The sequence below is a fragment of the Penicillium diatomitis genome (assembly GCF_028827545.1).
Source record: "Penicillium diatomitis strain IBT 30728 chromosome Unknown utg000004l_segment0_segment0, whole genome shotgun sequence".
NCBI lineage: Eukaryota > Fungi > Ascomycota > Eurotiomycetes > Eurotiales > Aspergillaceae > Penicillium > Penicillium diatomitis.
In genome coordinates, this window is record NW_026623176.1 from 821,977 (window position 1) to 846,890 (window position 24,914).

Genomic DNA, 24,914 nt, shown 5'->3' on the forward strand with positions numbered 1-24,914 from the left:
GATAGCAGTCGCAGTCGCAGCAGTGACAGTGCCATGACCAAGGTGGGGTTCTAAAAACAGCCCACCGGATGTTGGTTCCACGTTCATCCAGTTTTGACTCTGGACAGTCGGGTCGAGGAAGGTCCAGCCTTGGGCCGTTACCGACCGCTCAGTAGTCAGTAGTCGACCAGTATCGTACGTAAATTGTGTGAACTTCGATACTAATGACTTTGAGCTTTGCAGGCAACCCTTTGAAAATTGGTAGACCAAACATCTCGGCAAGTGATAGCATTGAATGCTTGCCCAAGTCAGTTGGTATGGGTGGAGTCCTTATTCTGACATCCATTTCTCTCCGCATGCCGACACGATCTACAGGTGAAGCAACCACGCGACGACAGGTCCTCGTTATTACTTTTCTACGTCTTGGTTCAGTAGTTCCAGTCCAGTGCGCGCAATCTCCACATGATCTGCTTGAGACAAAGGTCAGAGCTGACGGGTCATTGCTACCAAGAAAATGCAAACCAATGCTTTAACAACGATTTCCAGAAGCAGTACATTAAAAAGGCTATGAGCCATGTTGATGTCAGCCGCTAAAACTGCGAGGCATTTGATTGAACAGACGGACTCATTAACATGACACCAGCATCAAGCGAGATTCGACATCAAAAGCAAATCCAAACTCCATCATGCAAAGGGAATCTCCACGGGCTCTTCGAAATGGCAACCCGTTCAATAGTAACGCCGTATAACCGTGCAAATTTGTCACCAGGGAAAGACTGGTGTATCCGCATGTCGTCTCAATCATCAATCAGTAGGTCCCATCATCGGCTCCTAAGCCATGAGCCCTTATACGTTCACGAGAGCCTTCAATCTCTCGATCCGAGCCACCGCATTCTCCAACCTTTCCAGGCGGGCTCGTTTCTCATTGTCGCGACGCTCGAGGACCGCGACTCGCTCTTCCAATTTCGCACGTGCCTTGCGCTCCTGCGCCACCATCTCGTTGGCCTGACTGAACAGCTGCACGGTCAACTCTTCAAGCTCCGTGCTGGCCTGCGAGAGTTGCGACTCGGCCGCTTTGCGCAGGCTCTTTTCGCGATTCAGCGCATCTTGGAGCTCAATGGAGTTGTCACTACCAGCCGGAGAAGCTTCTAGTTGTGATGGATTCGTCAGAGTCGTTGGGGTCTGCGGATCGCCCGCTGCAGAAACAGTGGCACTCGCAGTTGGTGGCGCGGCGCTGGCGCGGCGATATGGGAGGAAAGAAGTCAGGCTTGACAAGCGACTTTGCGTGGGCTGCGCTGTCGCATCGAGCGAGCCATTTCTCTGGGTCGGTGATAATGTCTTCGATGAGTGTGAGGAGGAAGAAGGGCGAGAAGAGGTCTGTTGTGATTTGTTGTGTGCAGCTTGAGAAGCGCGCATGCGATGTAGTTCGTCCTCGTAGTCGGCTAGTTTGTTTGCTGTGGAGGGAGCGAGAACGGTCAGTCAGGCGCCATGCGCAGCCCTCCCAGAGACAGAAAGAGACAGAAAAGCGCAAGAGATGAACCCAGTTCGGCACCTTCGGAGGACTCACCCGCCGTGGCTGCGCGCACCGTCAACGCCCGTACTTGTCCCTCGAGCTCCTCGATGCGCCGCTGGGACTCCATCGCATTATCCGTGCTGCTATTTCCCCCGCAAGCGGGACACGGTTCTGCAGAGATGATCTCCACCTGCCCCATGGCCGAGGCAGTGCCGATCAATCGCGTCGTAGTAGCAGGAGTTGCCAGTGTGGAGGTCGAGGTCGTGGTCGTGGTCGACATATTCTTCTCGGGGGAAATCACATTGAGGGGTCGTTCGGTCGCGCGTCTTCACGAGAAGACCAGGACAGGGACACGATCAAGTCCGGCGGATCGCTTGGCTGGTCACACACAAGTACTGCACGTCACGGGGATACTGGGCGGTGTTGTTGCTGTGATGTGACGGAAGTCGGCTCGCAGGTTGTATTTATCGCTGAAGGCCAGAAAGAAAGAGGTGGGAGGAGCAAGAGGAGGAGGAGGAGGAGGTGGGAGGAGGAAGAGGAGGAGGTTGACCGAATGCGCCAGGACGGATGAAACCTGGATGCACCAAGTGGTTGCTGGCCCTACAAAGGGGGGACCCCATTCTTTTCGATCTGGCGCCAATACGGCTGATTGTCCCCCTCCTTTCACTGCCCGTGGCCAATGGCTGGAGAGCCCAGTCTCATCCTTTCTTGGATGTTTCAACCTCAAAATGGCTGGAACTTGTATCTGGAGAGGGATTCCAACCTGCTCCCTTATTACTCTCTTCCGGTCGGTGGTGCTTGAAGAAGTAGGTCGTTGTCCCTGCATGGCCCCTGCTTTCATGCTGCATCCAGCCATGCCACTTTGTATGGACGTAGAGTGAAGCCTAACTCTGTACTTGCAAGGCTGATTGACAGTCCACGACGCAGGATGGCCGACCCAAAACACTCAGTTCCGAGAACAGAGCGCGCGGTTTGGGAGCATGGCTTCTGGGACGAAAGATGATACGAGCATGATCTTGAAGTAGTAGTATGCATATGCAGTATGCACAGCTCCCCTTCCCGTGGAGTTAAAGTACTATGCCCTAACTAAGAAGTATAGCTCAAGGGACTAGCATTGGATTCGGCAACCAGGCAGATGACTGCTTACCACATGCGTTCGGCAGCTCTTGCATGCATAGTCATACTACGATTAACTTCAAAGTATTAACGAACTCAACCCAGGAATTGTCTTGTCCTGGGGCTGGACCCGAATCAACCGACCCTCTCCAGCCTCTGAAACACGTCGATGTGGGCCCCGGCAGAGCCTCCCGTCTCCTGTCCGGATCGGAGATGTTAATCTATTTATACTACTCTCAGCTTTCACGATTGTCCCCTTTCTCTTCACCCTTGCGCTTTCTCTCTCTCTCTCTCTCTCTCTCTCTATCTGAGGACTATATGCATTGGACCTGCACCGACTCGCTTCTATGTTCTCTCACCCTCCAGCGCTCATCAAGCCCATTGTCAACATTTTCCGCACTGAGCTCCAGGTAGCTGGACTGAAACGGGCGTGACTCGTGAGAGAATAATAGACAGGGTCCATTTCCATATATGTAGATGCATGTCAAACGTAACAACATGCACACCACCTTTGATCCGTCTCGTCATCTCCATCTGGAATAGCAAGTGCCAGGCAGTCGAGTCCATTTCTATGGAACGATCTACGCGTCGATCGAGAGTGGCCTCCTGCAGTGTCGAGGCAAGAAGAGTAGTACCCTGTACGCGGGACACACAGAGCAAAGCGCGTTTTCTCTGGGCAGATATCAGTCATGCTGATGGAGTTCCTCTCTCGGTGCTGCGTGGTTTGCGTGGCCAGGACCAGCTGTTGCCTAGTGTTGAGACGTTTGGAGGTTTTCCCCTGCGTGGGCAGGTTTTCCCCCTCCTTCCTCTCCCCAACTCGTTCCCATCTATTGCTGCTTCTAGTGTAGAGACGGGAGTTGCACTTGATAGAATAAGTAAGCAGCAAATGATACAGCATGCGTGTCTTGAGCTCGCAAGTCACAAGAGCCTGGGTTGTTGAAGGAGGTGACGGCTCGGTGATTGAACGAGATGACTGGAGCTCCTTCTCAGCTGGAGACATTTCCATACTCGCTAAATTCTCTCCGAAGAGGCCTCTACGGAGATTCAGGTCCACGCGTGATGCAATTTACATTATGCGACTATTGGCAAACGTTCAGTGCAGGCCAAGTCACAGAGGCACAATCGGAGAAAGAACCGAGGTGAGAAGAATTGAAAAGTAAGAGAGATCTTCATTTCGTGTCAGCTGTTATGATCAAGGGCAGAACCCCCACACACGACTCGAGAGGCATGGGAATAAGAGCTAGATAGCGAGCAGCGCGACATGACTATAAGAATAGCAGGTAGAGAGAAAAGGGGGAGGGGGGAGGAACACGGCGAGAGAAAGGACTTTTCATACTGCCAAAGAATCATCAAAGCGAGGACTAGATGTATACCCGGCCATCTAGCCTCGAAGGGGAAACCAAGGAGAGGAATAGAAAAAACGATCATGAGCCGCAATGGAACAAAGGCAGATAACAAGAAAATATCATGACTAAAAGAGTCATGATCAGAAGGACAACTACCGTCGGGAGAGAGCCGATGGACAAGAGTCGTTTGATCACGCCCAAATGGAAAACAAAGGAGTCGGACCCGCCATGGCGACGGAGTTTGGGACGGACGACTCACACGACCCGATGATCATCCAGAACGAACCAGAATCTTCATGCTAGGTCCAGTGTGCTCGGCAACCTCCACCGGTCGCTCACAGTAGTTCGGACTCAAAGCGACGGTCGCGTCAGGGTATCCAAAGATCAATTAGAAACGGCCACCGCGACGGCCACGCTTCTTGGTCGTATCGACAGTACTCCATCCATCATTATCATCAGCGGTAGCAGCAGCAGGGGCCTCGGCTCCTCGCCAGTTACCATTGGCGGCAGACTCCTTAGGGGTCTCCTCGGAGGTTGCGGCAGGGGCTGCCGTCTCATCAGCTGGCTTGTCGGCAGTCATGTTAGACTCGTCCTCGTTGGCCCGTTGGAGGATCTCAAAGTTACCGCCACCCTTGGGAGGCTCGATCGAGTCCTTGTTGGAGTCTGTGCCAGCCTTGGGCGCCTTTGCTTGCTTTTCGGCCTTTTCGGCCTTAGCTTTGTCCTCACTCTCCTTCTTCTGGCGAAGGGCAAGCTGACGGCGCTCTTCAACCTCACGCTCGCGGGCAGCGGTGTCAATGGGCCGAGCAGCACCGAAGGGACTGGCCTTGGAGTCGCCGGCGTCAGCGGCGGAAGCAGGAGCGGCGTCGGGCACTGTGCGCTTCTGAAGGTTCAACTTGGGACGGGCGGCGGGAGCAGCGGGAGAGGTGGGCTCCTTAGGGGCAGCGTCAGGACGCATCTTGGTGCGCCATTGATTATCCATCTCGGCGGCGGTGGGAGTCCGCTCGGGACGATCAGGGCGGGGAGGCCGAGAGCCATCTTGAGAGCGGCCTTCGCCCCAGGCGGGCGCACCACCCTCGGTGTTGCGGGGACGGCCACCGTCACGGAAACCACCCTCGCGGAAGCCAGCGCCGGCTGGCGGGGACAGAGGACCCTTGCGCTCCCAGTTGCCAAAGTCACGGAATTTACCATCAGATTCGAAGTTGCTGCGGCGACCACCTCGCTCGCTACCGGCGTCAGATGCGGCATCCATATTGCGACCAAAGTTGGAACGATCGGGCACACGGCGCTCTGACGGGGCAGGGGGGAGGGGACCACGGCGGGTCCAGTCCATCTCACGGGGATCGGCGCGGGTTTCCTTGGCTAGAAATCGGTCAATCAATTTTTTTTCCTGTGGTAGGTAGAGTGATGGAGAGGACTTACGAGGCTCGGCAACGCTGGTGCGGATGGTACGGCCCATCAAGTTAGTACCAGACAGATCAAGAGCCTTCTGCAATCCAGCGACGGTCTCGAACTCAATGTAGCCGAAACCCTTGGGCTGGTTGAGGTTTCGATCCTCAACAATGCGGACATTGGTGACGCCACATTCGGCGAAAAGCTCGGTAACGTCGGCGGCGGTAGCTTCGAAGGACAGGTTTCCAATGTGTGCGGTGAACGGCGGCTCGGTGGGAAGGTCGAGAGGCTCACGAACGGCATATCCGCCACGAGTTTCGTATCCACGGCTTTCGAATCCTCCACGGGAGTCACGATCTATGAAGTAGTGGTCAGAAGATGCTGCCCAATGCTGTCGCCCGGTGAGAGAGGTTCAGTTCCATACCAAAACCGCCACTGCCAAATCCACCATAGGTCGGGCGGTCGTTTCTTCGCTCGGCGGGCACTATTGTCGTTAGCAGACGTGTTCTGTCGAGGAGTCTGACAATTTTTGCAGTGGTGATCTGGACATACCGTTGGCTGTGGGAACTGTTAGTTAGCCGATCAACAAGCGCAGGGACTCCACAATTCTTTCAGACTTACGCTGCTCCATGCCAGCCTCCTCAGACTCATCAGCCCAGCTGAAGTCACCGGATGGCTCTGAGTGTCGTTAGTTTCCATGGCTTTTGTCGCGTCTCAGTCGGCCAAGTATTGATAGAGACACTCACTGTCGACTCCCAAGAACTCGGTCAGATTCATCTTCTGACCCTTGGCCTTAGCGGGCGCTGGGAAGACATTCTTGTCAGCTCAAGATCACCAAAGTGACAGCCATGGTAGAATAAAGGTCTCAGATGAGGTCCTCATCCCACCCTTTGACGGAAATAATTTTGTTGGAGGTGGGGGTCGCTCAGCTCACCCATGATTGCGGTTGCGATAAAACGAGAAACGCGCCGGTGAAATTGTGCGCGCTTCTCACTCGAAATGAGGAAACGTAGTCAGAGAAGTGAGAATCAAAGCGACACCTGGGTGAGAGTCCAGGGGTCTGTTATTGATGTTGTAAATTGAGGTTGAATATCAAACGTCAAGGCGTGCAGATGAAAACTCCACCGTGGAAAAGTTGGAGGGGGGGTCGGCAATGCACACAGAGTGTCCGGGTTAGTTAATCCGTGATGGTTTTTTAGTGGTGCCGCTAGCCCCAATCGGATCCCCCACTGTCACCGCGGGAGGCGGTGGGCGGTAGGCTGGAATGGTCTTGCACGGATCTATAAACACTGAACACGCCCATCGATAATCCTTGCTTGCGCCCTTCTGTGCAAAGACCTTTGGGTGCGCGAAGGGCGAGCAATATGTAGTTCTGAAATGGGAAAGTCAGCCTGCTGTCTCTGGAAATGAGGCTATTATCTGACTGTGGGTCCGTTTGTATCAGATCAGGAACGCAACGGCATTCGGCACTCAGGCTACGCGAGATAATTGAACCGCTTAGAAGTACGAAGTCGAAGTGATTGTTGTCACTCGGCTTTGGCAGCTCAACGTGAGACAACTGTGTAATTTTCTGTGATATGTACGGGTACAACCCGAATGAAAACTTCAGCTCACTTTCCTCATCTACCTACTAGAAGGCATTTCAAAGCTGGGCCCGTAGAGAGGCGTCTGAAGTTGTAATCGGCCTGGACTCTAAACTCACAAAGACTCTAGGGCATCTGCTTTCTTACAGATGGAATTTGTCGAATATAAATTGTCTCGGATGAATAGGTAGCAGCTTGCAATAACCGGGATACTGCACAGCTACACAACATGCGTGTTCATCGATGTTCTCTCATATTACACTTGATGTAGGGAGCTCTAGAAGCCATCAGTATATGTTCAGCAGTTCCCAAGTAGATATACCATGGTAGGTGCTTACCGCAGACTAGAACGTCAACAATTTCTGCGTAGGAAGTATGATCTTTAGGGATCTCATCGAGCGGGATGATGGATATGAAGCAGCATAGGTACCTAGGTATTTGCCAGCTTTGATCACAATTTTAATACGCACTCGGGCAGACGTTAACTAACACGAGTAACTGTACCAACAATGACCTTGTAAGTATCATCGACTACACATCTATGGGTGAATGTTGAGATCATTCATTTGTATGCTTCAGACCACCGCTAAAAATATATACCTGCCTCACATCCATGATTCTCGTCAGACTAGGAGAGGGACTACCAGAGGAACGAGGGTGATCGCAAAAGACATGGTATCTAAGCATTAAATGGGTATCGAGATACACGGAAGAAATCTATGCGCATTAATATTATAATCAATGGGTTGGGTTTCGCTCACCAGGAACTCGGCCAGCGAAATGTTCGGGATACCAGGCTCGATAAAGGTACCTGGTAACTTACTAGCTGATGTCATGAAATCATTACATAAGCCAAGTGCAGTGGACGGTTGCCAGCCCGGCAGCCAGGTCCATCATGTCACGTGCCTGGTCTGTCAAGGTCCTCTCGAGGCAAGGGTAGAATTGAGACTGCGGAGTTGTAGATGCCAATGGAGTTGGGAGTATCCATGCTCTTTGATCAAAATTTACATGATGGACGCAACAGACCCTCCACCTGACGCTGGGGTTGCTACATCGCCAGTGGCTGCGGTCAAAGTGGGTGCCCTCTGTGGTGAGTTCTTGCGGCCGCTCCCTCTGCATTGTCGATTTTTCAGTATATTCGATGCGGCTGTTCCGGCCATATCTGGTGATTGTTGTTGTTGTTGCTAAAGCAATAGCATAGGTGCATCTGGCCTGGTCTATGGCGGGTTTTCTGGGGTGATCCGATCACCCAACCCCATGATCCATTCGTTGTCTTGCGGAATACATTGGTTCGCATGTGGTTCGGCATACTGGTGTAGGTTCCCGCTCGTGTTTCTCTTGGCCACGAGCTCATGATCTCATCTTACTCAAAATGGTGTAGGGATGCGAAGCAATGTCATTGCGCACCACTACCAGAACAATGCGTCGCCAAGGGAGCGAGCCCATGTCAGCGCCCTCTGCGGAGGAATTTCCGGCGGAGTGGTGACCAGGATGATGGGTACGTCACCTGAACCTGGACTTGTGCTTCTTTCACGCTCGATGCACGTCTGTCGACCACTTGGTTTCTCTAATGCGCTTTCTTTTCTTTTTAGGCGGTCGGTTGATTCCCGGCTTGGTGGTCTTTTCCTTGCTTGGCTATGGCGGGCAAACGGCCTTTAATTATGTGGATGGGTGGCAGATGGAGAAGGCGCGAAACACTCCAAAACCATTTCTTCAACGCATGGCTGAGTCCAAATGGATTCCTTTCCGACATCTGTCTGATCAGGAGTATCGGGAGATGCTGAGCGAGAAGCTACTAAGTGTGGAAGCGGAGATTGCTCTCCTGGATGAGAAACTGGAGGAGTTGACAGAAAGCCGTCCCCAACCTGCGTCGAAGCAGCCGAGCGGCAAGGACTAATAGGTTGAGATCAATGTGGTAATACATATTGACTAGTTAACCTACGTGCGCTGACTTCTTATGGTTCGTTTAAGAAAAGCTCACAGCCTTACTTAGCTCATACCCATCGGTTGGAAATTCCCAGTCCAGGACGCAGGTATCGCGCGATCAGCTCGTGCTCATTGCGCCGCGTAATCATGATCCCTAACAATCTCCATTGTACCTCTACCCCCCCCCCCCCCTTTTTTTTGTTCACTACTACAGTACTGTTCAAATTCCCACTTGGTCAAGCTCGAATGGTCTTCTTGTCTCCTATTGAATATGTGTCGAGTTCAGTGGCCCATGCCCCGCTTTGCCCCTGTTCTCCACGTCGAAAGTCCCCCAGCGAGGCCGAGTGCGCATCTCCGCCTAGTCCTACTACCGAATTTAGTGTTTGACAAACTTGAGGTCTACCTGCCCGACCGAGCAGCACGTTCTATCCCGGCCGTTCCAGACTCGAGGTGATCACTTGTACCGTCACTGCAGGGAGCTCAAATGTGCACAAGACATTTCCCTGATCACCCTGATCTTCTTGATCAGCCCTCGATCACGCTTCTGGACCCGTTCCGGCTTGGTGCACGGCATTAAGACCCGGCGCCTACCGAATCACGGTTCGCTGATCAGCCTGGTGGAACGGCCCCACGCGTTGCGCTGCCGTGGAAGTCCTGAGAGCCTCAGCGCTGCTCAGTAAGCAATGAGCTTGGAGAGACCTGCGGGCACACGAGCATCGCGCATCGAGTCTCGGAAGACCCTCGCACCTTATTTCCCTTGTACATGTACCTCTGCCTATATGGGTATCCTTTATACAGCATATTTATACACTACACAAATATGCAGTGGATGTAGTATCGAATTTCTCACCAACGGAGAGAACGCGTGACGACTGGAAGTTGGAAAGTTACCTTATCAGTCCCACCCTGCTGAGGTTCCATATTGACGTGGCATTTGGGGTAGTACTCCGGGTGTACAGGAAGTACCCGGAGAGGAAAGTCTGGGGTCAGATAGGAGACAATGGATACAGTATCAGGCATACTGTAGGAGGAAGGGAATAAGTGTTCTGCAGGTGGTTGAGGTGATAACGTGGACATTGCTATTTAGAATCAGCACCACTTGTTAAAGTTGTTACTCAGACGAGTTGAGATGTACTCCTCGTTCCGCTAGATATAAAGGACACCCGCTGTATCGAATCAAATGCATTGGAGGGGCCCCAGAAAACAATGGCATTCATGTATGCCATCGTATCAGTACAGAGTCCACGGAGTGTCCAACTGTACAAGTGTACATACTACATTGTACAATGAACAATCCCCCGGAGAGGCCCTGGATGACTGAGATCCGATGACGGTGGCTCGCATCAGATCCTTGATGGGATGGGATGAATTGGCGGCTGCCAAGGCTGATGGAGGGACAAGAACTGGCAGAGGGGGGCAGCCGTGGAACACTTCGGTGGTTCCGCTTCCAGCGGGCTACTGACTCGGTCTCCGGCACGTCCGAACCATGAATCTGTCTTTCTCCTTTCGGACTGCCGAACCTCGACCTTGAGCTTGGCCTCGAACTCCAATCTCGGCGTGCTTCTGATCTCGCGCAGCAGTATGATTGATGTGCATCGCATGCTTCGTGAGCGGATTCAGGCACATCGGTGGTGCTTATTACTGTTCTAGATCGCCACACGGCCTTCATTTCTTTTTTTTGAGGGGGGAGCACAAGGAAATCGCGTCTTCCTTTGTCGGCCGGACGCTTCTCCCCAGCTCAAATTCCATGAAATCCCAGGTTGCGGCAGGATCCGACTTGGAAGTTTCCCTCTGACTCTGATCGCGACTCTGTCTGCCTGGGCAATAGCAGATCGATGCTCGACGCTCTGCGACGTGTCTTTGCTCGACAGATCAGCCCCTGCTGATCGCCCGTCGCAATGGCCATGTTCAATCCAACTTCGATCCTGGTAGCCTTTCTGCTACTCTACCTCTTGTCCTTCTTCGTCTTCGCGCTCGTACGCATTGCGACCGGGGTCTCCATTCAGCGGATCGGCTACTTTTCACTCCGCCGCATCGCATACGCTCCGAGAGAAGGAATACACATTGAAATTCGAGGCTTAGGGTTCTCACTGCACCCGCCCTCGTTCGCCCAGCCAACATGGGTCAGCATTCGGCTGACGGACCTCAAGGTCACCCTCAATACGGCTTTACTGTCGAAAGCGACCCCCGACACCTCTCCGGGTCACGAGAAGACACCCAGTTCCGACGCCCCGAAGGTTAGGAGCCTGGACACCTTCCCCACCGACGGCGCGCCCCCCGAAGCATCTGCCCCGAGAAGTAAGGCATGGGGGACTTTGACACGGATCAAAGAGCGCCTGAAAAAATTGCATCGACAGATCAACTGGCTCGCCCTCGTAGACTTGTCTGCGGTCAACACCTCCGTTCACTTTTTGGACGCGGGTCAAATACAAGTTGGATCGCTCGCACTCTCCGTTGATACCCGAAGCAAGATGGTGGAGAGGGGGAAGTTGTTCCGCCGCAAGAAGGACATGTCCCGTGAACAACGACCTGCCGAATGGATCATGAACGTGCAAAACGTGCTTCTGGTCGTGGACGGACGGGAGCCCATAGAGATCCTCGATCACGTAGGAGTGAATCTGCATGGTCTGCTCTACAAGGAATTAGATGGACTCCGGGATGCCTCCATTGCACTGAAGATTGGACGACTACACATACCGTACGACGATCTGACCGCCATGATGCGCCGAATCAAGTCAATTCAGACCGCTGTCAAGTCCCCTTCATCAGAGGAGACGGACGAAGAAATTTCCTTTGCGGACTTTATCGAGGAGCTGGAGAAGCCCGGTCGCCGTGATGAGACTCTCGTTCAAACTGTCGCGGACTCCAAGGAGTTTGCCAGCTCACTGCTCCGTGGCATTCAGGAGATACAAATCGCCTTGAGTTTCTTCCGACTTTCGCGTGGTCTTCAATCTCTTTCGGCAGACCAAAAGCCCGTGTATCTCAATGTGGTGTCTCATGAGATCGGCATCGATCTTCATCGCATGGACCAGAAAAGTCCGGAACATCGCATGTACTTTCAGAAAGATGACATTGCTCACCAAGCCCTGCTCGCCGTAATCGCGGTCTCAGTCAGTCTCAACGGCGACTCCGGTGAAACAGACGACGTTCTCTACATTCCCATGGCGACCACGACAGTGAAGACTACCCTGCCTTCGAAAACCGTGAATGCCGTCGAGGACGCGAACCTGGAAGAACGGAACTCTAATGTGCTCTTCGCCAATTTGGTCATCACCTCGCCATCATTGGACATGCAGCCGAAGCACGTCTCCCGTCTTCTCAAATTGGCCGAATCACGAGCATCTGGCCCTCGTCCTAAGAAGAGAAGCAGTCCGTCTCTGATATCTCGACTACTCCCCAAGGCAACCATCAAGCTCTCCGTCCACGAGCCAGTCATCCGGTTCGTGCTACCTATATTGAATGACAACGACTCCTCCGATGACTACAATCTCCTGATTTCGTCCATCTCGTCGGTATCACTTGATGTTGAATCGTCTCACTCCTCTGACGGTGGTCAGCATTATTCCCTGTCATCGATTTATCGCATCGCATCGCACAAATTCTACTATCAAACTCCCGCAGGTGACAAGCACAATTTGCTTACCACGGAAAACTTGGAGCTCAGATGTCACCTCAACGCAAGTCCGGAGCTATGTGTGATCGCCTCCGGGTCCTTGAATGACTCTTCTGTTCACATGATTAATAGTGATGTAAACCGAGGCATTCGCGATGTTCTCGAGCAATTCCGCGCGCACTTGCAGCCGCAAAAGAGAGCACCCATGCCGTTTAATGAGAGTAAACCTGGGTTGCTGCGGAAAATTCCTCCTTGGCTTTTGCAGTTCTCGTTTGAAGCCACTGGCTTCAGTCTAGAGTTTGCGGGTGTTGACGATCCCGTCTCCCCAATCTCCCGTGGCGTCTCTTTACAGCTGCAGAATTGGACAGCCGAGTACAAAGCCCAAAAGACCGAACATATCGTGGGAAGCATTGCCAGACGCCGCACTTCTAGTCATTCGATCATTGGCGACGAGTCGCCGTTCAGGTTCAATCCGACATCTCCTCCAAAGAAGACGCATCGCGGTGCAACCGATGGAAGGCGACTAGCGCTACACGCAAGAGGATTTGACGGATTCGTGATTGAATCGGACGACTACCTAGAACCCGAGCCTTTCTTCTCAATGCCTCGATTCGAGATTGCGCTGAGCACCCATAGTGACCGAATGGGACCCGTCCTGCACGTCACGTCGATGTTCAAAGGAATTTACCTTCATTATTCACTCTACCGATTCTATTGTCTTGGGGTCGCAGTGTCTGTGGTTCAAGATGTGCTCACGCCCCTGCCCGACAAAAATACGGGAGCGGGCCAGAGTAAATCAAAGAGCTCTGCCAGCATTTCCATGCCTCCCCCTCCGACATCTCCGACCACCCCCAAGACTGAGCTTGTTACCCTTGATGTCAAGGCTACTGTCGTTCAGCTGAAGATGACCCTACCAAACGATCCTGCCATGCTGTTCCAGATTTATGGGCTTTCCGGGAGATCACAACGCCTCTCTACCCCCAACATCAAAGCCAACCTCGTACGTGTGCATGCCGAGGCGCCCAAGCTCAAGGGTATCTGGGCTCGAATTGGTAGCATGAACAATGTGAGACTCGATTTCCGGAAGATAAACATGAAGCATGGAGCCGGCTTCAGCGAGGAGAGGTCCATTGATCTTTGGGCCGATTTCATTCGACTGGGCGTCCCCCATCATATGGTCATGCATCGGATTTTCGACAACTTGATCAACACATCAAAAGCTATCAAACAGCTACACCATCGGTTCAAAACCCGAAGCAAGGAATTCGTTTCGCTTCGTGAGCCAGAGGATCCGAAGAAGGTGCCCAGACTCACATTGCGTAGTAAAGCGCTTCTTTTCGAACTCGAAGACGATGCCTTTGAGTGGAAGCTAGGCCTCATCTACCGGATCGGACTGATCGAGCAGTATCAACGCGTGGCACGCGAAGAGGCTTTCTACTTGAAAACGCGCAAGATCAAAGAATCTGACCAACGGCGGGCATCCTCGCGCTTGAGAGCTAGGTCGAGTCATCGAACTCTGCGGAGTGAGCGCACCAGCCAAGATACCCGACGAAGCCGCAGCGCAGATCCCCGACCCAGGCAGTCATCAGCGAACCGAGGTCGTACCCGCAAATTCCGATATGACAAGGATGGGGCTCCTTGCTTGACATCTGAGCACCAGATCCCGTCTGAGACTGCTTGGAATCGACTTCAACAACATAATGCGCAGGTCTGGAAAGAAAAAATCGACGCTGCACTCAAGTTTCAGGGAACATCCATCAAAGAAGTTAGAAACTTGTTCTCCGGTGCCGATGAAGCTCCAGATGATGTGGAAGAGACTGAAACTATTCTCGCACTTCCCAACAGACCCGGATTATTATCAGCCTTCATCAGTGATATTAATCTCACTATAGACAAACCAAACTTCCCAACCGCAGAATTACCCGAATTCCTTCATCGTATAGGGAAGGGTATGCCTAAGTCCATGAAGTATGGATTGATGATCCCGATGAGCTTCAATTTGGAGATGGGCGAAGCGCGGGTCAATCTCCGTGACTACCCCCTCGATCTTCTTCATGTGCCTGCTTTGCGACCAGGACAATCGCCCCGTCTACCGAGCTGGTCATTGCGAACCAACTTTGTGATAGCAGAAGAATACCGAGATCAAGAATCTGCCCGACAAGTATCCGTTCAACTGGTCCCGCCAACAGAGAACCCCGATGGCGCTCGCAGCAGTCCGTTCTTTCTCAAGGTTTGGCGATCTGTTACACCTGTCAAGACCTACTCGAACCCGGTCATCAAGATCAACACCAGCCTTCCAACGAGTATCTCTTGGGGTGTCTCTTACCAACCGGTCATTCAAGATATGATGAAAATTATCGAAGGTTTCACCAAGCCAGAGGTTGATCTCTCGGAGAGAGTTGGATTCTGGGACAAGATCAGACTGAGTTTCCACTCTCGAATCAAGGTCTTGTGGAGTGAGGATGGTGATGTCCATCTCCGTCTCAAAGGCTCTCGCGATCCTTATGTGGTGACTGGGTTCGGAAGTGGCTTTGTCATGTGCTGGCGGCGAGACGTCAAGTGGGAGATCAACACTAGCGACAACCCCATGGAGTTTATGAGTGTGACAAGTGGCGAGTACGTCCTTGCCATACCTGACTATAGCTCCGAGGCGCGGTTGTCCAACGAAACAACACAAGACGACCTCGAAACCAGTTCTGCAACAAGTGAACAGAAGAATGCTGCGCATTTCAAAAAGGTCATCATGAAGCTCTCAGGTGATGTGAAGTGGGCAACTGGGCTGGTATTTGAGCGTAATGTGGATTCCAGCTCCCGATCATTCACCTTCCGACCCCACTACGATGTTGTTCTCAAGAATCCCCGGTTCGTCAAACCTGAAGAGCGCAAGAACTACGATGCGTTCCGTGGCTTCCGCAGTGATCATATCCACTTGTCAGTCTCAGTAATTGCGCCTCATGGCCGAGATTGGACTGCCGAAGATCGTACGCCATCAACGAGTTACAACACAACTCACTTGAGTCCGCGTTTCTTTACCCATTTCTTTAATTGGTGGTCGCTCTTCTCCGGTATTATGTCTCTGCCCGTTCGTCAGGGTCCGCTATTTCCGGGTATCACCAAGACGAGCAAGAAGTTCAATCGACATCTGGCCACCGTGAAGTACAAACTTCTCCTCGCCCCAATCTTTGTGGCTCATATCTACAAACACAAGGATCGTGAAGATTATTCCGAAGATGCAGTGACTGCAACAGGCCTCAAAGTTCGGCTCGACTCTTTGAAGCTGGACATTCATCAGCGGCGCGAACAGATCAAAACTCAAGCTAAAGGCCGTACCCGACAGACGAAGACGACTGCGATGCGTATTAATCAAGCTCTGATCGATCTGCAATCGGCTGATTTCCGAGCGGTGTCTGCAAAGATTGAAGGCACAAACCCCGAGGACATTGAGCGCAATCGAGACGACATCATCTCAAGCTTCCAGCAACCTGTACCATCGGTCGATCTCTCTCGATTCACAATACCCGATCATAACCTTGATTGGATTGACATGGATGACTTTGTCGAACCTGACTGGATCTTGCCCCAAGAGTCCAACCCGAGAACTCAAATACTGCCACTTGCTTTCACGCCGCGTTTCACTTATTTCAGACAGACAGACCATGAAGCCTTGGGTCCAGAGGAAACTGGCTATAGCACATTTGGGAATGAACCGACCCATGAATGTGTCATGTCTGAGACGAATGACCCCCGCCGTGTGCAGATTGAATTGGTCAGAAACCGACTTCAAACGGTTGAATCGCAAATACGTGACTACGATCGCATCATTGGCGAACACGAGCTGAAAGTGATGAAGGACGTTGACGACGATCAAAACTTGAAGTCGCAGCATGAGCTATATCTTCATCAAGCTGAGTCCCTTGCCAGACGTCGCAAATTCCTAACCTCCACACTAGAGCGTCTCGAGAGATATTTGGCCCGTGATGAGCGGACCCCTCATAGAAATCAATCCGGGGTTAGCACAAGCGCAAGTGAAACATCGTCTCGGGTTGGTCTGGATGGTGACTCTACGATGGATGGCCGGGCTTCCGGCCTCGACGGAGTCTACTCTTCAGCGGCAGATGACTTCTCCAGTGATTTCAACAATCGTTTCATGATTCACAATGTCCAGCTGAAGTGGAACAATTCCCTTCGGAATATCATCTTGCGATACAGTCACCAAGTGAGCCAACGAAGAGGATTTGTTTATTACATGTCTCGACGAGCTGTCAAGTTTATCCTTGACATTGTCGAAGAGCAAAGTAAAAAGAAGAAGAAGCAGGCCAAAGCGCAGAAATCAAGCAATTTGAGTGACCAGGATGACGAAGAAGTGGAGGATCGGATCGAACAGCTTTTAAATGATGCTAAGCGCTACGCCAATGTTGAAGACACTGAACCATCGAACTCGCGCAACGATTCTCGTCCACCCTCCGACAACTCGAGCGAAAACATTGCACCGGAGTTCACGCCTCAAAATAGCTATTATTTGCGCTTGATTGCGCCACAACTTCAGTTCATGAGCGAGAAGAATCGCAAGTCTGTTTTGATGGTTGCCGCAAAGGGCATGGAACTGAAGGTGGTGTCAATCATGGACAAGGAACGAGTTTCTGACGATGTCAGTGGCTTGGTTCAACGCCGATTCTCTCTCGAAATGGATGGGGCTCAGTTCTTTGTTGCAACTCAAAAGAACCTCATGGAGAATCTACAATTCTATGCGGGTAACAAGTACGGAAATTCGCCAGGTTCTGCATGGCCCCCATGGCTTACCCTGGAAGCTATGTTCGACTTTGAACTCAATCCTTTCGGGTTCTCCCGCATCGTTCAGAAGACGTCTGCCAGCCTCCGATACGACAAGTACAACAATCTTCGTCTGAAATACAATGAAGAAGTCGCCAAAACCCACACTGGGCCGCACCCCGGTGGCGACGAGACCAGGATGGATCAGATCAGTGTCGACTTCCCCCACTTCCGAGCGATTTGCGACTCTGCAGAATATTATTCGCTGTATATCATTGTCCTTGATTTGATGCTCTACAGCGAGCCTCTTGAAAAAGTTCGCAATGAAAGACTAGAGAAGATCATGCTCGCATCTGACTTTAGCGATCTTCGCGGCGCGCCAGAGGCGGTCTTCAAGCTTCAGTCCCGTATCCGGCAGTTGGAGGAGATCAAGGAGTACTTCCAGATCAATGCGAAATATCTCGACAACCAAGGGTGGCAGGACCGATTGGCACTCGAGCACGACCTCTCCATGTGTGAGGACGAATTATTTTTCTTGATGAAAGCAATCACCACCTCTCAGCGGCGCGCCGACCCTGGCTTCTCCAAGGATGATGGCGTTCTCAAATGGAGCATTTCGGCTTCGGAAGTGGTATGGCACTTGATGAGGGACGCATCCGCTCCACTTGTCGAGTTCCAACTCCGAAATGCCCAGTATGAGCGGACTGACAACACTGACGGATCCAATCACAACGTCCTCGCTGTTGAGCAGTTGAGCGGACTGAATCTGCTTCCCGATGCAATCTACCCTCAGATCATTGCACCATACTTGAATCAGCCTCGACCGCTAAACGACTTCATGCTGCGGGTCAAATGGCACCTCATGGAGGCCGTGGCTGGTATTCCCGTGGTGGACAATTTTGAGGTTTCCCTGTTCCCACTCAAGATCCAGTTGGAAAGAGAGCTTGGACAGAAGCTTTTTGAGTACGTCTTCCCCAACATGGGTTCTGGCGCCTTCGAGAGTGGAGGTTTTTCGCCTTTCATGATCAAGAACATGAAGCCACTGGACGCTTCCGAAGACGAGGATGACGACGAGGAAAGCAGGGCACAGACTGCCAGCGCGAGTCTTTCTCCAAACAGTGCCAATACCAACGGTTTGAACGAGGAAATCGTCGACGCGTCCAAGGGTCCGGGTTCCATTGAGCTCAGACTGCAACCGACATTGACGCTTTCAGAAGATGGAAGGTCAAGCCGTCACTCCACTCATTTCAAGGGATTGGCAGCATTACGTCCTTCGCGACATGACAACAACCGCTTGAATGTACCTGAACCTAGCAAAGGCCTTCCACGCCCTGCAACATCTGGCAGTCTTGCTCCAAGCCTTACCAAAAAGCGCTCAGCTGATAGTCTTCGTATGTTAACGAAAGCACCCACGGAGAGGTCCTTGTCAAGCCACAGCGCCAGCACCGAAGAGAAAGGGAAGTTCAGCCTCAACAAGGGGTCGCGCAACAAGTCCAAAGAGCCTGCGGATGATCTTTCCCAGATGATGTCCAGAGCGTCCAACTACATGGTTTTGACTCGAGTCAAGGTCCATGATGTGGTTCTTTGCTTGAGCTACAAGGGCAGAGGAGAACACAACCTCGAAGATCTTCACGACTTTGTCTTCCGGTTGCCTGTTTTGGAGTACAGCAATAAGACGTGGTCCAATCTAGACCTTGCCTTGCGCCTGAAAAAGGACGTCATCAAGGCTCTCATCTCCCATGCGCCTGCAATCCTTGGTAACAAATTTTCGCATCACCGTCCGTCTAAGCAACAAGTCAAGCGTTTCCGCGAACAAGCCTCTTCATCTCAGCTACTGCCGAGTTCTCAAAGCGTCAGGAGCTTTGATAGAAGTATCGCTCCAAGCTTCACTAGTCATGACTCGAATAGCGATTTTTCGGAATCGCCGTCGAGAAAGTCCATGCAATCGGCATCCTCGCCGTTGGCTCGCTCCGTGTCTCTGAATTCAGAACGTCACGACAGCAATGGCAGAACAACAGGCGACTCCAAGTCTGCTCATGAAGTCGATGTCGATTCCCGATGGGAGGTTCGTGCTTTCCTACCCCGACGATTCGATCCAGCGACAGACTGTCTTACTAAATGTGCAACAGGAATCACGCCGCTTTATCAATGACCCCATCAGACCTTTGACTTCCGGCAATACCTTCACAACCGTTACTGGTGCCGGCACCAACGTCGGCCTCAATACAACCGAGCCAGAAGATAGGTACGCAACCTTTACCCCGTCATACGAACAACAAATTTTTCTGACTTGAGCTTTCGCAGTCACAAACGTACAAAGTGGAACTTCGGCCGGAAGCTGATGAATCGCAAGTGAGCGCGCGAATTCACCACAACATTCTCCAGGCTCTGCCCGGCTTGCCATCGAGAGACTCCATTCCCCCCTCCCCCCCATCCCGGGACTTTCCATCGTCCCTATTATCTGAGGGTATCAAACCTAAGATATTTCTAATGTTGTGCAAATTACACCTCCGAAGGGCTCCAATGTGCTTCTAACCCTCCGTTTACATTTTCTCCTGTGAAATGAGATACCCTCTTCATAAAGCGAGCCCTCCATTTGCTTTTGTTTTTCCTTTCGAAACCCCGGTGCACTGATGTGGCATATGTCTTCCCTTCCTCCAAAAAGTATCCGACTCTAGGACTCTAATTACCTTATGTTCTTTGCAAGTACTCATTATACCTTTTTGCTGTACACTTCACCCCCCTTTTTGCCGGGGTTACATAGACTTGGTTTGGCGCTTGTTATTCTTACACTTCACTGTCTCTAAAATTCTTTACTTTTTTTGACTCCGACACTTCAACTTGTACCCAGCAGGTATGAACAAGTCTTTTTCTCCGCTTATTAGACCTTCTTCGTCCGCTTCTTATGCTTCCCATTTGCTATAATTCTATTGTTGGACGTGGGGTCTTTTCGGATTAGTGCGCGAAGCATGTCGCAGGGCTGTATCATCCAAAAAACGTGACAAGGTCGCATTGTCTACCATTAATTCCATTGATGGACCTGCACTGGGAGGCAGAGCTCGGGCATGATATCAGGTCTCTGCTTGTCTGGATTATAATTTACTTTGGCGCCTGAGAACAGAAAAAGCGAGAATTTCTCAATCTCAAAAATGTGATTGGTGGTGTATTGATCACTGATTGTAACGTACATCAGATACTTCTTCCATGCCGTCTGGCTAATGCATGTCAAATGATCATTTCCTCGGAGCAAGAGTGCCCATCCAACTCTGATCTTCTTGAAGCTTGTTCTCGCCTGAACTCCGGGGTACTCTTCTCCCCACCTGAGGTACCAATGCCTGGGTAAGCGCTTTCGCGTCTTGAATTCGGCGGATTGTCTCGTTCCGGCCTAGGATAGTCATAGTCTCAGGTATGCCTGGTCCGGGAGCTGAAGCCGACAACGCCCAGCGGAGATAATGATATAGTTCTTTTTTGAAAGTCTTATCGGACAAAGTGATGTCCGCGTCTTCGGTGGTGGAAGTGGTAGCGCTAGAACCATTGTACATGGCAATGTTGGCGCGGTGTGTTTCAATGTTCCAGTGGGCCGGCGGTACGAGAGTGAGGGCCGCGGCTGCAGTATGGAGCGACTGCACGGAGACCGTTGGGTTGTTAGTGTCTGATGTAGTCGTGGGCGTATAAGGAGGTCTCTCGATCTGAGTTTTGAAGAAAGTAGAATTACGCTTGGCAAAATCCTCGGCGGTTGTGTAGGTCTTGGCATCCACGCGTAATAGAGACGCAATATACTCAGTCAACGTCCGGCCGCGAAGAATTGAGTCCCTGGACATAGGGAGTCAGCCAAATTCGCTCGGTGATTCCCGATTGCCAAATATCGGACTTCAAAACTCACAGCTTCTCGCCGAAATGGTCATGCTGGACAACTTGGCATACTTGATCCACCATTTCATCGAATTGAGGACCACCCTTTGCAGCAAATCGCTGTGCGTGCGCTTTTTGAAGGAACCACAGCTTCTCGAAAGCAACGACCGTATTGCCACGAGTGATCTTGAGATTGAACTGGAGCATAACGATGAGCGAGGGTCGCGAGGTCCTACGCTTCCTGTTGTACTTACTAGCTGCTCGAGCTCGTCCAGATCAAAGACATCGGACTTTTGAGCATGTGACCACCCAAGCAGGGCAGCAAAATTGACCAAAGTCGTGGCAAAGATGCCTTGCTGGTCCTTGAATGACGAGAGATCGATATCCGCGTTTCGCTTGCTGAGTTTCTGACCACTCTTATCGACGAGAAGAGGGACATGGCCGAAATGAGGCGGAGACCAACCAAAGGCCTGATATAACGCGACGTGCATCGGTGTGGATGGCATCCATTCCTTCGCGGAGTTAGTAGATTGCCACTGCACTATGCATGCTAAGACTTACAGTCCCTCGAATGACGTGTGTAATTTTCATGCAATGGTCATCGACCACATTTGCGAGGTGATATGTGGGGAAGCCGTCGGATTTCATGAGAATTGGGTCGTCGTAAACACGATCGATCAAGTCCAGCTTGCTGCTATTAGTCTTGTTTTGGCCCGTCTTGCCGTAGACGAGATCTTTGAACATGGGATAGCTATCCACCCTCAATCGAACGACATGTGCCTCACCCTTCGCTCCTCTTTCCTCGGATTCCGCTTTAGATACGTCGAAGCATTTCCGATCATACCCGGAAGGAAGCCCTGCCTGGCTACGATGTCGCGCGAGTGCATCAAGACGGTCGGAAGAGCAGAAGCACCGATACGCATGCCCCCTGGAGACAAGGTCATTGGCGTGAATTTTGTAAAGAGCTGTGCGTTCAGACTGGGGTCGGAGGCCATTAGCATCTACCCGCGCAGGCCGTGGACGCTGAGATACCTACTTGTCTGTATGGTCCGAAAGATCCCCCCACCAAAGGGCCTGCGAATCTCGATCAGCCTTGATACGCTTCTTGGGAGTTCCATATAGCTCTTGGCAGTCCTACCCTCATCCCAGTGTAGGCCGGCCCATCGCAGGTCGTCGTAGAGTCGCTGTTCTGCCCCAGGGATTGTACGTTTCTGCATCAATCAGCACAGGTATCTGCAGACAGCATGGGAGAATCTCACGTACTTGATCGGTGTCTTCGATCCGCAACAGAAATTGTCCACCGGTGCGCTTGGCGAGCAGGTAGTTGAAAAGAGCAGTGCGGAGCGACCCCAAGTGAAGATATCCGGTCGGAGATGGCGCAAATCGCGTTCGTGCTGGGCCGTCAGGGAGGTTATTTTTTGACTTGCGCACATTTGCGCCAGCAGACGAGGACAAGGTTCTGCATTGAACACAAGTCCATGATCTGCGAGCTAGAAGCTCGACACGTAGATTGCGCATTGAAGTGGGGGTAAAGCGTGAGACGCGACACGAAAGCAAGCTAGCCAGAGCGAGCTGTTTTCTTTTTGCGGAGTTGCGGAGGTTCGGCAGCTCCGCGCAACTGCCCGACGAAATTTCAGTAGGCAACTTGGCGCGGTTCGCCAACCTAATCTCTCTCACATCTCGGGCACTTTCCCTCACTCACTCGCCCTGAAATATTGTGGCTCCGTCTAGAACGAGAGATTTGGGCCATTCTTTTTGCATATTAAGCTTACTTTTGCCTCCTAGAATTCGTGAATAGTATGTTTCCTGGCTGCTTGATTACCCAAAGTGGGTTCTCTCACGATATGTGCTGATTCATATCTTAGTGGCTGATATCGAAGTCGACCTCTACGGTGAGACTCGATCTTGGGGCCCAAAGCGCTCCGAAGTCTTGTCATGAATCAAGTTCTAAATTCTTATCGCAGAGGTCCTTGAGATCCACAGAGGCGCAACTACAGAAGAGATTCGCAAAGCCTACCGAAAGGTATAGCAGAGGTGACCTACTAATGTTGTGAATGTGAGGACTTACTGAGTGATTCCACAGTCCGCTCTTGCCAACCATCCAGACAAGGTGCCCGAGGATGAGCGACCCGCAGCCGAAGCCAAGTTCATCAACGTTCAAAAAGCCTACGAGATTCTCTCAGATGATGACAAACGCCACCTCTACGATACACATGGCATGTCTGCCTTCAATGGCTCCGGGGAGCCCGGCATGGGTGGCGGCATGGGTGGCATGCCTCCAGGCTTCGAGGAGATGTTCGCAGAGATGTTCGGTGGAGGCATGGGCGGCATGCCAGGAATGGGTGGCATGGGCGGTATGCCTGGTGGTGGCCGATCTCGTCGAAGCCCTGACGATGAACAGGACTACGAGGTCAGCTTGGAAGAGCTCTACAAGGGCAAAACGGTCAAGTTTGCCAGTACCCGCAACATCATCTGCAGCCTGTGTAAAGGCAAGGGTGGCAAAGAGAAGGCCACGGCCAAGCAGTGCTCCACATGTGACGGCCATGGTCTTCAGGAGGTGATCACACAGATGGGCCAGTTTCTCACCAAGCAGACCAGACCTTGCTCAGTATGTAACGGTCAAGGGTCATTCTTCAGCCCAAAGGACAAGTGCAAGAAGTGCAAGGGCAAGCGCACCACCGAGGAGAAGAAGATGTTGGAGCTTTACATTGCTCCCGGTTCTCGGTAAGTTCTTTCGAGCGCAATCAACAATAGTGTTGGATGGCTTCAAATTCTGACACGTCTCACAGTGACGGAGAGAGAATCGTCCTGGAGGGAGAGGCCGATCAAATTCCAGGCCGCGAAAACGGCGATATCGTTTTCAAGCTGGTGCAGGAGGAGCACGAGATCTTTGATCGTGCCGGCTCGGATCTTCGAGCGGAAATTGATATCACCTTGGCTGAAGCCTTGACAGGCTTCTCCCGTGTGGTATTGAAGCATCTTGATGGACGGGGTATTGAGATCAAGCATCCTGCAGGCAAGGTCCTTTCTACCGGTCAAGTACTGAAGATCAGTGGGGAAGGTATGCCCATCAAGCGCAGCGATTCTCGGGGTGATCTGTACTTGTCGGTCAACGTCAAGTTCCCCGATGCATCGTGGAAGCCCACCCCTGAAATGTTGGAGAAGCTTCGAGAGGTGCTTCCCAAGCCGGAGCCGGCCATTGAGGCGTCAACCGTGGATGAGGTTGAGTATAACTCAAACGGTAACATGGACGAGTTTGGTGCTCGGGATGCTCATGGCGGTTCTGCATGGGTCGATGACGACGAAGACGATGAGCCCGCACAATGTGCTACTCAGTAAACCCCGTCAAGTTTCAATCTGCGCTCAATCGGCATACAAATGGCGTCGGGGGTTTTTTGCATTTTTAAAGTTGTCTCCTGGCTATGATTCGGAGCTTGGACTTCTCCATTGCACAATAATGACAGTACAGTTGATCAAGACTTTTGAGCCCGCTAGACTTGTGGCATTAGCGGTCTTTACGATCCTTTCGTTTTGCGACACTCTCTTGCGTATCCGATTTACCTTCACTGATAGGTAAACGAATGTGAATTTCGAGATCTCTGAAAAAAACCCCTTGGAATCTGGTAAACTGCATAGCGATGACCCAGCCTTGTGTGGTTGTGACAGTTCCATTGCCTCTATACAGGACTCTGTACTTTTCTCATGTAAAGCCGTATACCCTCAGATCGCAAATTTCGATTTTGAGCGCAGCTTAGTCCTTGTAGGCTACAATTAATCTTTCGAAGATCGATCATCACGAAGTCTTTGACCTAATAATGGTTCATTTC

General features: G+C 51.7%; 6 protein-coding genes across 6 annotated transcripts; 3 read left to right on the forward strand and 3 right to left on the reverse strand.

The window, feature by feature from the left end:
• Positions 1–825: 825 nt before the first annotated feature.
• N7539_003593 (uncharacterized protein) lies at positions 826–1,772 on the reverse strand (the record flags this gene model as incomplete). Its single annotated transcript, XM_056933195.1, has 2 exons — positions 826–1,433; positions 1,547–1,772. The coding sequence occupies 2 exons, from the start codon at positions 1,770–1,772 to the stop codon at positions 826–828; spliced, it is 834 nt and encodes a 277-aa protein (XP_056790736.1).
• Positions 1,773–4,342: 2,570 nt separating this feature from the next.
• N7539_003594 (translation initiation factor 4B) lies at positions 4,343–6,281 on the reverse strand (the record flags this gene model as incomplete). Its single annotated transcript, XM_056933196.1, has 7 exons — positions 4,343–5,313; positions 5,374–5,700; positions 5,768–5,827; positions 5,896–5,901; positions 5,965–6,021; positions 6,090–6,146; positions 6,278–6,281. The coding sequence occupies 7 exons, from the start codon at positions 6,279–6,281 to the stop codon at positions 4,343–4,345; spliced, it is 1,482 nt and encodes a 493-aa protein (XP_056790737.1).
• Positions 6,282–7,937: 1,656 nt separating this feature from the next.
• N7539_003595 (uncharacterized protein) lies at positions 7,938–8,823 on the forward strand (the record flags this gene model as incomplete). Its single annotated transcript, XM_056933197.1, has 4 exons — positions 7,938–8,016; positions 8,128–8,241; positions 8,308–8,424; positions 8,519–8,823. 4 exons carry the CDS (start codon positions 7,938–7,940, stop codon positions 8,821–8,823), a joined length of 615 nt encoding a protein of 204 aa, XP_056790738.1.
• A 1,927-nt stretch (positions 8,824–10,750) lies between these two features.
• Positions 10,751–19,591, forward strand: N7539_003596 (FMP27 family protein; the record flags this gene model as incomplete). The annotated part of the gene is made up of 3 exons (XM_056933198.1): positions 10,751–19,300; positions 19,365–19,480; positions 19,540–19,591. 3 exons carry the CDS (start codon positions 10,751–10,753, stop codon positions 19,589–19,591), a joined length of 8,718 nt encoding a protein of 2,905 aa, XP_056790739.1.
• An 877-nt stretch (positions 19,592–20,468) lies between these two features.
• On the reverse strand, positions 20,469–22,605 carry N7539_003597 (glutamate--tRNA ligase MSE1; the record flags this gene model as incomplete). The annotated part of the gene is made up of 7 exons (XM_056933199.1): positions 20,469–21,048; positions 21,119–21,285; positions 21,342–21,599; positions 21,649–22,065; positions 22,124–22,161; positions 22,226–22,298; positions 22,351–22,605. 7 exons carry the CDS (start codon positions 22,603–22,605, stop codon positions 20,469–20,471), a joined length of 1,788 nt encoding a protein of 595 aa, XP_056790740.1.
• Positions 22,606–23,053: 448 nt separating this feature from the next.
• N7539_003598 (putative DnaJ domain protein (Mas5)) lies at positions 23,054–24,426 on the forward strand (the record flags this gene model as incomplete). Its single annotated transcript, XM_056933200.1, has 3 exons — positions 23,054–23,110; positions 23,171–23,811; positions 23,877–24,426. Coding segments are annotated over 3 exons (1,248 nt in total), but the record flags the coding sequence as incomplete, so codon positions are not given.
• Positions 24,427–24,914: the final 488 nt, after the last annotated feature.